This window comes from Diprion similis, chromosome 13 (assembly GCF_021155765.1).
Source record: "Diprion similis isolate iyDipSimi1 chromosome 13, iyDipSimi1.1, whole genome shotgun sequence".
In the NCBI taxonomy this organism is placed as follows: domain Eukaryota; kingdom Metazoa; phylum Arthropoda; class Insecta; order Hymenoptera; family Diprionidae; genus Diprion; species Diprion similis.
The window spans coordinates 11,214,610-11,227,155 of NC_060117.1; the positions used below are offsets into that span (position 1 = coordinate 11,214,610).

Sequence of the window (12,546 nt, forward strand, 5' to 3'; positions counted from 1 at the left end):
ACCTAATCTTCAAAGTAATTGATTACACTCCAATACGTTCGACGCTGTTAACAGCACGGCGCAAGGGAGAGTGAGGTGGCCGCCCGCTCTCGACGATCGCGATCCCACGGTGACGCTACGGGGGGGGGGGGGGGGGGGGGGGGGGGGTAGGTACATTTTGGCGAGAGACCGGCGGGAGCCTAGGCAGCCGGTCTGTTCGCCGCGGTGTGCTGCGGGTTGCGAGGGTGGTCTCCGCGAAGGCGGAAGCAGCGGAGTATCCAGAGGGAGGCTGAGTCCAGTTGTTTTTGGGTGCCGGGTGGCAAGGCCGAGCTTAGCAGGGACTCAGGTGGAGGCAACTCGACCCCTGGGCGGCAGCGGCAGGATGTCTTTGGCGGCATCGAAGTCCATGCAAGCAACAGCGCGACTACTGGGTCCGGGGCTTCGAACTCCGCGCCGGTCGTCCAGTGGTCCCTCCAATTTCCCGCGACGGCAGCGCAGGGTGGTTGTTGGACGGCGTGGGCAATGGCGGCGGCATTGGCGGCCGCAGTGGCGGTCACCTCAGAGAATTCGGCGGGGAAGTAACAAAAGCATTAGCAATAATACATAAATCTTAAAGCCAACTCTGGTTGTTCATTGGCGCGGCACGGCAGGACTCTCCCCTGCTCTCTAAGAGCGATTCACGTGGCCGTCTGGGAGTAGAGGTGCGGGTCGGTGACGGGCTGGTAGACCCGCCACGTCACAATTCATAGCAATTTTCTGATCCTCATCATCTAGGTATGAAGTCCAATGAATTTCCGGTTCTTTTATCACAACATTTTCAAGATCATTACGGGGTTTTTTGGAATTCGAAGTTTAATTTTATAACGAAAAAAGCATTTCAAAGTACAGGTGGACATTTCAATGATTTTCTGCAGGGATAAATGCGAAAGTTTTTCTATGAATCGGCATTTCCCGACTATCTACTTCTGCGCTCGCCAGCGACCCATTTTCACTGACCTCTTGGCAGTTTTGATAGCTATTATGCTTCGAAATCCGAATACAAAAAAGTTTTAACCAAAGGAACCATTGACCATGAGTAGGCATGGGTAATCCAAGCTCGCGACCCATCTTCTGAGTAGTGGGAGAAATAGTTCGCGCATAAGACTAGGGAAGCGGAACTATTGACAGAAACGCTATTGAGAGGTCGGACTGTACGAAGTAGAAAGTATATAGAAGATAGCATGAAAAAAATGGGATATGGAAATTTTTCATGCCAATCATTTAAATGTTAAGTCGTGGGAATTTGAAGTTTGCGTTAGTCGTTTTTGAGATCGTTGCAGGAGCTTGTTGGGTCAAACAGATGGGATCTTTTCTTGAGTGGTAATACCACCCCAGCGCACAGTGGGACAGAATCCAAAATCTCTGGCCAAAAGTCCAAAGCAGATGTAATCGGGGTGAAAGTCTGTACTCGGGGGTTTTCGGGGTCGCTGATAACGAATCTGAAGTCAAAATTTTGAAAAAACAAAATTGCGGAGCCATACGACCAAAAATTTACTCAAAAACAAATGTAATTCGGGTAAAAGTCTGCACTCGGGGGTTTTCGGGGTCGCTGATTACGTATCTGAAGTCAAAATTTGAAAAAACAAAATGGTGAACTTAATATGAAAGACTTGTACAGAAAAATATTTTATTCAGACCAAAATGACAATAATTCACTTGAAAGTAGGTTACTATAGAAATCTTAAAATTATGATAATACATAGTGATTACGAAAATATTTAAATTATATTGATTTTCATACACTAAATAGAATGCTATTACATTTTCAAGTGAATATAGAGCAATATCAGAAAATTATAATATTTATTCGTTAGTTAATCTACTTAGCAATCCGGAACTTCAGTAGTCTTCGTCAGACGAATCGCTGGAGTCGCAGTCAGTAAACTCAACTGGAAAAGAGCTTGAGCTACCCTCACTTGTTACTTCCAATTCTCATTGAATCTTGACAACAATCTGCGTATGGTAAGTTTTAGATCATCCGATAGCGTAAAAGGACGTTGTAATTTTGCGGACATGGCCTTCTCAATTTCCTCATACGCTGCATCCTTCCTGGTCGAACCAGGTACCGCAGGTGCAGGACCATCTGCATCGGCAGAAGATTCTGAAAAATCGAAGTTTACATATAAATAGGCTATTACATATTCAACCTCACTTGCTATTATTTGATTCGCAATATTGTTCATCAATTGTCATTAATCATTGAGAACAGAGGAACAAGCTAATGTTTTGGGGGGAGGAAGAGGGGGGGGGGGTACCTGGGGCACCGGACCCATAATGTGAGTACACCCCTGGGTAGATATTCCGAAACTACACAATTTTTGTCGAAACCATTTCTCTATACTTCAGATTTCCTTGTTCGAAACTGAGAAAAATGCACTTTTAAATACAAAGAATTGCACCAACAGCGGTGGCGCAAAAAGGCGCAAGTTTTTATTTTTGTTTTCACTAAACAATACATCAATCTACAAGCTAAAATAAAAAAAACTGCGGGACAATTCAACTTTTCTCTACGTGATGTAACGGGCTTTTTACTTCGCCCGGGGGGAAGCGGGGTCGGCACAGAGGCTCGTTTACAAAAATGGCGTTGACCAATACGGCAATAGAAAGATGAAAAAAATAAAGATTGACGGCACTGCAGAACAGGTGTTGGGCGCCAGGCTCGAGAGAGCCGTAAGAGAATACACTCTTACCAGATTCGAAATTTACCGTCCAATAGTATTCGTTCGCCGACTCGAACGGCGAACCTAACTCACACCACCAAATCTCAAAGCGAAACTATAGCAGGGGCAAGCACACACAAAAACAGCCGACTAGCTAGCGGTGAGGGGAACGTGGGCGCGAAGGTGAAATAGTATAGATGATAAACGAATGATTATAGATGTAATTACCAGCGTTTATTAACAAACAGCGCCGTTACGGCAAGGCAGAAGGCAACAGGCAATAAGCTATTTACACGGCAAGTGGTCTTATCGGTGGCGGTACGCTTCGATACAATTCAAAAATAAATAAAGATAAAACAAAATAGCATAAAATATAACACAGCAACAAAATTAAACAAGTCAATAGAACACGGCAAAATCAAGCAGTATAAGCTAGAAGCGACGAGCGGCAAGCGACCCAGATAAGCGAATAATAAGCGGCATAAAATCAGTAACAATTCAATAACTCATGCGACTGCAGACTCGTGGTGAAGCCAGTTCGTTAACAATTTCAAGACTCAAAACAGGGCAGAACAATTCAGAAAAACAAGCTTGCTAACAATCTAACAGTTTCACAAGTACGAGGTAATCCTCCTTCACTTTTTCTATATTATCGGCACGGTCGCCTGTCGCTGCTTGACGGTGGTAGTTACGCTCGGCAACGACGGCACGGGCGCACACACTCACTCACAGATTCTCTCTCTCTCTCACACTCACGTACTCGGTACGCGGCCGGGAAGCGGCACGGTACACGATCTATTACAAAGTATACGCTACAATAAAGCGGCAAAAGATTACCGAATGAACAACCAGAGTATCTTATCGTAATTAGAATAAATCAAGGTAGCAATCAAAATCAGAAATACAATTGAATAGAAAAGCTTAGCTACCACGAGGCTCGCGGGCTTTCACACAAAATGGCCGACCGAAGCCGGCCGGCAACCTGTTGCAAAAGGAAAAATGGCCTGAGGCCGTTGAGAATCTATAGCCAGCGAGACTCGGGGTAACGGCAGCCTACCTTTTGCGACGAGGAGCTTCGGTCATACAAATCGGCGGTCACTCTTTTATTCGACGGACGATGTAACGGTGAACAATCGGCGCACGAAACAAAAATCTTAGCAGGGATACTCTACGATGCTATGCTATTGACACTATTCGTCACATAGTACAAGGGAGAGTGAGGTGGCCGCCGGCCCTCGGCGATCGCGATCCCGCGGTGGCGCTACGGGAGGGGATGATAGGTAGATTGGCGGGAGACCGGCGGGAGCCTAGGCAGCCGGTCTGTTCGCCGCGCTGTGCTGCGGGTTGCGAGGGTGGTCTGGCGAAGGCGGAAATGTCCTGTCGGCATCGGCGAGCCCAGGGGGAGACTGAGTCCGGTTATTTGTGGGTGCCGGGTGGCAAGGCCGGTCTTATCGGAGGCTCAGGTGGAGGCAACTCGACCCCTGGGCGGCAGCGGCAGCATGTCCTTGGCGGCATCGAGGTCCGAGCAAGCAACAGCGCGACTACTGGGTCCGGGGCTTCGAACTCCGCGCCGGTCGTCCTGTGGTCCCTCCGCGTTTCCCGCGACGGCAGCGCAGGGTGGTCGTTGGATGGCGTCGGCATTGGCGGCGGCAGTGGCGGCGGCAGTGGCGGCGGCAGTGGCGGTCACCTGAGAGAATGGGTTGGGGGAGTAACAAAAAGCATTAGCAACAATACATGAATCTTAAAGCTAACTCTGGTTGTTCATTGGCGGCACGGCAGGACTCTCCCTTGCTCTTTAAGAGCGCTTGACGCGGCTGCCTGGGAGTGGAGGTGCGGGTCGGTGACGGGCTGGTAGACCCGCCACGTCACAGTGTTTACAATTTTTCGTTGCAATTTTACGGTAATTTTAGCAAGAATCATTCTTTTTTTGATATCACATGCATCAATATTATGAAATGAGAATTTCATGATGATATTGTACTCACCTTCCCTTTTCGAATCCAATTTTTTGATATTTTTTCCGTTGATTATTGTGGCCTTCAGCACGTTCTAAATATAACACTGAGAATTGCACTCGGAGCGCGATGCGTCTAGCTCGAGCGAGGGTCACTTTAGAACTGGAATACAACCGCAGGTATAAGGGATGAACCCCTCCCAAGACTGAAATCTGACGCTCGGACTATTACTCTACCTGACCCCCCACTTCAAAACCCCGAAAATAAAACTTTATTTTTGACCTTTTGGCCAGAGATTTGCGATTCTGTCCCACTGTGCAGCGGCCGAAAAAAGGCCTAACCTTGACGATTTACTTTGGGAGTATGGAAAAAGAAATGGGCTTTTAAAGCACATTGAAGTATGACAAAATTAATTGTTCATTATCATTTTGATGCGAAATGGCGGCCATAGAGGCAATCTTTGTAATCGCCTTTTTTTAAACTGCTTCACAGGAGGAGTAAAGTGTTTCTCGTAAAGTGTAAGACCTGAAACACGAAAACCTAAAAATATTGTGATCTATATACTACTGACTATAGAAGTATGGAGCAGTTTCTTTCACATCAAATTTTGTAGAGATGGTGCCCTTCAGAAAAAGAAATCGATTTTTGAACAAAAAATAAGCAGTTAATTGTTTATAAAAAAAGTTTTCATCGAATAAAAGAACTGCTTTATACTTCCACAGAGAATGTAATTTTGAACCTAACGTCAAAATTTAAAATCGATCCGTACAACGATATTGAAATAATCTGTTCTCCCAGTTTGAAAAAATTGGTTTCGAAAAAAATGCGTTTAAAGTTTAACGAACACTCAGCGGGCGTTTCAAGGCAGTGTGGCAAAATCAAGAATTAAACATTTTGTAAAAAAAAAATGTCATTGCAGGACTGGATATTATTTTTACGACTCTAAAATATTCTTTAAGTCAAAAAGAAAAGAAAGATTGAATTTTTTAAATTCCTAGACCCCTTAAAACCTGTTCTTCTCATAGAGGAGCAATATAAGAGATACTGATTCATGCCGGGAATATATTGTAACAATCAGCTGGTCAGCACGCTTACGCTGCCAGCTGAGTCGCATACATAAGGAGGTGCTACGAAAACAACCGAGCAACACCGACGGCTGATGAACCCACGAGATAGCAATAAAAGAATTAGTCAACAATAATGTTTCACAGAATTCCCGATAAAGTAAAGTTAAATGATGGCTTGAGCGATAGTGACAGTTAACAAAAAAAATTAGTCCTAGGTCGGAATAAGCGATATAATGAAAAAAGGCTACAAGTTTTCGAAAAACGACACTACGACAATCGTGAGTTTGTTAAGATACAGCAAGAGTGAAACTTTAGCGAAAATCGGTAGTGACAAGAAAATAAAATAGAATTTACAATAGATGATAACTAATGAGAGAGATTGGCATTAATTGGTCGTTTTCACAGATCGGTAGCTTAGACGAGAGAATATTATTCACAACAGTCAGAGATACAAGTTGAAATTAACAAAGAATTTCGGAATTATAATTAACGAGAGAATGCAAAAATTATGCGAGAGTGAGAGATGTAGAGAAAAACTCTCGCAAGATAAAGAAATACAATAAATACACCTGATTACGATAAGCAGAACTTTAAGTAACCAAGAAATACGGTATTCAAGAAACAAGAAAGTTATAACAGGTAACAAGCCATACACAATTAGTAATAAACAATAAAAAAAGTTAGTAGTATTTAGCGGCTTAATCTCTGCTCGGCTGTACTCCAAGTAACTCGGTTTGCGATACAAAATCATGCACAAAGCAAATGAAATATAATCAGCAGTACGATACAAAAGCAATAACCAATACTAGCACAGAAAGAAAAAATGACGATAGCAAAAAACCGTAGAAATTGCAAAAGTAGGTCTAGCATAAAATTACAAGAATTAGAGAAAATCGGAAATACTAACGATATTTATTCGGTAGTTATGAGGTCGCTCAACGATAATCTTTCGAAATTAATTAATCAACGAAATCATGCAGTCACACGATGGCTCACAGCGACTCAATGTTCGTGTACCATGATTTACAGATACTAGCATCATATAATACAACCAAAACCGATAATTAAGATACAATAAAAATAGATATTAGAGCAACTTTTTAACGCTAAGATACAAAGGCAGAAGCCTTACCTTAGTTGGCGACGGCAATAAGAAACACTGGGTTCAGTTTTAAATAAACTTGATGATAGAAAAGTCGGAGAGAAGAAAGGAGTTGAATTTACGGGAGAGGAAAGAAGCTAAACGGTAGAGCAAAACGATGGAGGGCGAAAAAGATTAAGCGGTAGCGATAGCGATAGAGGAACAAGAGTGATAAGGAACAAGAACGATAGAGAAAGAAGAAAGCTGAAGGAAGTCTACGTCAACGAGAGCGGGCTATCAGCAATGCTGTCTCCTGGCGGGTTGGGCGTCGAATAGGCAGAGTTCGGAGTCCGGATCACCGATCTCGCGGTTGTCGTCAAGTGATTTTTTCTCCCTTTGATTGGTCGTTTGTTCCCCACCATAATTGCGTTATCCCTCTGCGACAAATATCGGTTACGCGTTTTCGACGATTACCGCTAGATGATGCGTAATGTTTGTTAATACCAACGCGTACTTTTGTTCGGCTGCTTCGGCACACGGTCCAGGTTGCCTATCATTGGGAATGCCCTCGACAGAGGCAGATACGTAGGCTGTCTCTGTAAGGTTAGCGAATGGAGTGCAACACCTCATTGTCTGCCTCCACCGGCTTCGTCGCATAAGCAGTGGCCTTCTGCCCACGATATATCACGGAGATCATGCAGTCGCACGAGGGCTTACAGCAACTCATTGTTCGTGGACCATGACTCACACTGATTGCATTCCTTGCTGCTAGAAAGGCAGCATTGATCCTCGGAACGAAGGCTTTATTAATCCTGGACGTAGCGTTTTGGGGTCGGTTCGGCACCTGGCCGGTAAGTCAGGGGACGACAGGCTGCGGTCTGCCCTGTACGTCATCCTTACGGCATCCGAGCAGACTGACAATTGAAGTAGTGCTGGAGGTTCATCATTATAGAACGGTAGCTGGAAACGATAGTTTTCGGTAGCCCTTCATCCCCCGGTGAATCAAGAAGGGTGTTGTTCGCTCGGTGATCGGGATTGTGGCCGTCCTGGTACCTGGTTAGCTTGCGTTGAGGCACGGAATTATAAAATTCACAAAGAAAGTATTATTAACTAGTATTTGTTGCTATTTTATATCAAGTTTTCTTGGAATACCCCGCCAGGGACGTGTTTTACGAGAGCTTCCTTTCGCTTTTTGGCCTTGTAACGGGCCATTCTGAAATGCCACGTTACAGAAAATAGGAAAAATACGAAACATGGAAATACGAAAGAAATCAATAAGAACGTAACAAAACAAGTGTTTGTAAAGGGTTTTTGTATATTTCGAAGTGATTTAAATCAAAAATTAGCATATAATTAATAATAATAAATTAAGGACGGAATCGATTACGTCGCAGTAGGAATGTGAAGCTTATGGCTTCAGATAATACGTGTGACTATTGACGCCTACATTACCTAATAACAAGTCAAATATGATGATATGAGTAAAAATGTAAAATACACTTACTTCCACGAAAGACCATCAGCTGTTTTTTCAATTGTTTTGTGCAATGGCCAGCAAGCAGTTGATGCTACCACGGACCTAACCTCGTGGCTGGACAGTGAAACTCAATTATCATCATGATCCCCAGGCTTTAATGTCATTTTTGAGCTTAATATTCCAGTCTAAAATAGGCTGGGGTCGTTAATAACCACATATATGAATTCTAGGGTTGAAAGAAGAAAATATATCACAAATTTTCAATGAACAAATCCGATTTGATTTAAAAGAATCACGGTTTTTGAATTTTGTAATTTTTCCGGATCAGACTTCCGGTAACAAGATTGTGAGAATCACATACCTTTCAAGAATCTAGAGTTTGAGCTTTCCAAAATTATTGTATCATTATCACCCTATGCTATGGGCTTACGAAGTAAAGTAAATGATCACAATTCTAGCTATTTCTTTCTCTTGGTACTTTTATTTAACGACTCGCATGTGTTTAAAGTTTCAACGGTTCCCTTCGCTAAATAAAATCTCTATTGTCCCCCTTATCTTTGTTATTAGATTTTCCAAGGTTTACTGCGCAGTCACAAAGATTATCAGTATTCAAAGCAAACATTCTTACGCTTGTGGATTCATGAGGCATTCAGAGTATTTTACGATCGACTGATTGATGAAAGGTGAGATTCTTCTTTAATTCAGGTTTTTTGAAAAGCAATTGTGAGAATAATGTTATTTTGCTACTTGATAAATTTCAGAGACGGAGAGTGGTTCATAAATGAACTCAACGAGCAACTGGGTAAACGTTTCGAGCTAACGTTTGGGAATTTGTGCCACGATAAACGAAGCCCCGTATTCGGTGAGTAGGAAATATGGAAACCTTGTCGAAAAATATTATTTCACAGATTTACATCTTCTGATACTTATATTGGAATCATGAAACGTAGTGTATATGTACCTATAACATTTACGGGAAACAGTAGAGAATGAAGATGAAGTTTTGTGTACACGATTTTTAGTGCCTGCAGTGGGCCTATACCAATACAAAATTGCAGCTATATGTATATAGATACACATCTGTATATGCAGCTGAATATCATGAAAATCAGTCATACGGATTAACAACTGGTTTTTGGCGAAAGGGGAGGGCGGTACAGCATAGACATGAAGGCTTACAGAGTTGCGAAAAATTATCTGCGGCTTCTGGAATGTGTTTCATACAGCCATTTTAACTGTATGATCTACCCTATTATTTTGTTTTTGCGCAAAAAATCAGATGTCTAAAATTTTTTCACGAGCAATTTTTTATCATTTTCGTATAGTGGAGCCTCGATTATCCTACATCTCAAATATCCGAAGGTTGGTTCAGAAAATAGATTGTTGGTGCAAATACATTGTTGCGCAAAATACATGTTGTTGCTCGCTGCGCTTTTGCGAGAACTGCGCGTGCCCGAGCATGTCAGTTATAGATTAAGCATACGCCAACACTCGCCTAAGACTTATATTGCAAATACGCCTGGCAAATTTGCCGCCGTTGTGCACACTATACTTCCTTCATGTACCAACAGTATGATTCGCAAGGTCTTTTTTATAGCGCAGTACAAAAAAACGCAGTCTCGAGTATTAGGACGTAAAAGTGCACTTTTACATATGGCACGATCCATATAAACCGGATCAGTGCTGTGTCCAAAATTCGGAGTGACCGAAACAATCGCTCTAGGGCTCATTTCAAAGCTAAGGATATCTACTTTCAGATGCCGTGTGTGCCTTAGCAAAATCCAATATGTGCGGTCCCAACACGGCGGCTGGAAACCTAAGAATCGAGTTTTCAGATTAAAAAGCTTGTAAGGATAAGAATTTGCAAACGGATTTTTGGAAATCAACGGATTTGCATAATAATTTGTCTACGGGAGTTTTTAGGGTCGCTGATTACAAATCTGAGGTCAGATTTTCGAAATTCAAGTTGGTGGATCCAATATGGTGGACGGTTTTTGAGAAAATAAACAGATTTGCACTAAATTTATTGAATAGAGATTTTTGGGCTCGCTCATGATGAATCCAAAGTCAGATTCACATAATCTTTGGCCATAACACACTATGCTGTGATTTTCAATAATCTTGCTCACCATCTTAGATCTGTCATCTTGAATTTTAAAAATCTGACCTCAGATTCGTAACCAGCGACTCCGGAAAAAGTTCGCATACCAAATTTGGTGCAAATCTGTCGATTTTCAAAAATTCGTCGAACTTATTGGACTTTTTGCCACCATATTGGATGCGTCATAATGGATTGTGCCAACCTACTACACCAGCTTTTAAGGTATATCCATCAGCTATAATTTAAGGCGAAAATTAACTAGATTGGTTGCGAATTCTTATTCTTACAAGCTTTTCAATCTGGAAACTCGATTTTTCTTAGGTTTCTGGCGGCCATATTGGAACCGCCATATTGGATTTTTCAGAGGTGCACACGGCATCTGAAATGAGATCTCCTAAGCTTTAAAATGAGCCTTAGAGCGATTGTTACGGTCACTCTGAATTTTGAACACAGCACTGATCCGGTTGACATGGAACGTCCCATATGTATGCCAATACTCTTTTTTTTTGTATCATCACAAGAACGATTACTTTACGTACGAAATGCAGGAACAAAAAGACGTCTAAATTATACTAACGTTATATACCTGTCTTTTCGCAGAGGCACACTCCAAGGACCCCAAATTATGGGCAATTCAGGACACCAGTACACTCTGATCACCTTCGCTGATCTTCTGAATCGTGCGATTGATGTTGTCCCGGAGAACCGCGGAGCTGCGCAGAGTGGACTTGTGCCCTGAATTGCCTATAATTTGAGGCCCTGGGGTGCGCATCCACTAAATGGTGCGGCCGACATCTTTTATTAAGTTTTGAATGAAAATCCTGAAGGTCTCTTATGTACCAAGATCCCTATGACATGACTGTGCCAGTTTTTAAGCTACCTCAATTCTAAGCCGGTCTTTCTCCCCAGGCAACACAGATCCGTTACGAACACGTATGCAATATGTTACACTAGGTTCTGTGAATATCACAGACATGTCATGTGTAACATGTATGTTGTGGTCCACGCACTCTAAAATGTCCGCCACATATCGTTTGGTAATTTCATATTAATTGCATTACATGGCTCCGTACCAGTTAGGTCGCGGAATCATGGAATTTACAGAACAGAGAGGTCACAATATTATATGGTGGCTACGTAGCAATTGTATACATCTCGAAATCAGATTTACGTAGCATGCATATCGCTGAGAAGTTTCGGGAGATAATAGGTAGGCATCAGATACATTACGAACAGTGATTCATAATTGTAACAAATACGTAACTGCTTGTTTGAGAGATATAGAATGTCTTTTTATTATGAACTCAATAATTATTGTGTAACATGTTTGTGACTTACTCTTAACTAAAATCTATTTAAACCTTTGGTACGTTCGTACTGTCTTGTATCATATATTTATTTGACAATGAATATGCAAATATGATTCTGAAAGCATATTTCAATATCAGAAGAAGTAATATAAATTGCACATATATAATATCATTCTATTCTAATATCTTATTATATATTTTTTTTCACAAACTTTCATCAGTAGGACATAAGAACGTTTGCGTGTATACTAGAATTTACTCTAATGTTTACTCTTTATAAATTGACGGGAACTCCAAACACAAACAAAATTGTGGATTCCAAAATATTATTCTTGAATCAAGCATAATTTTTACCTTTATAGTCATGTACCTTATAAATTTGTACAAGAATTAGGAATGAATTATTTGTATTGAAGAATCGATAGAAATAAATAGCAAGAAGCGTCGAGAGAAAATCCTGATCAAAGTACGAATCTAGGTACTTGATCGAAGTATAAAATCTCTTCTGGAATCAAAAATACCACATATTCTTGACGCACGAGTAGTTTTTCTCCGTATATATCTACTACGCAAACACAAATTAGTATCTTTACTTCAAAATAGAAGAAAGTATAATATACATATAATATACTTATCATATTCTATTTCAAATTATTTGCATACAACATATTCCACTAGCTTACACCGAGATCACAGATGTGCTAGCATATTCTTCAAGTAAAAATAGAGTTATTGACATTCAATATTGAGATTCTATTTTAATATTCGTAGTGTATACTTACAAGAATAAGTACATAAATAAAGGCGACCTTATGGGTACATACAGTCCTTTGACAAAACCTGAAGTTGTATGGTGTAACGATACAGCCGTCAGCCT

At 41.4% G+C, this 12,546-nt stretch overlaps 1 protein-coding gene across 1 annotated transcript in view; it reads left to right on the forward strand.

Moving 5' to 3' along the window:
- The window catches only part of LOC124413872 (dynein axonemal heavy chain 2), a 468,252-nt gene that overhangs the window by 236,991 nt on the left and 218,715 nt on the right, over positions 1-12,546 (forward strand). The window contains exons 24-25 of the mRNA XM_046894658.1: positions 8,826-8,941; positions 9,020-9,120. Coding sequence (XP_046750614.1) covers positions 8,826-8,941; positions 9,020-9,120 — 217 coding nt within the window. The remainder of the gene's footprint in view (positions 1-8,825; positions 8,942-9,019; positions 9,121-12,546) is intronic.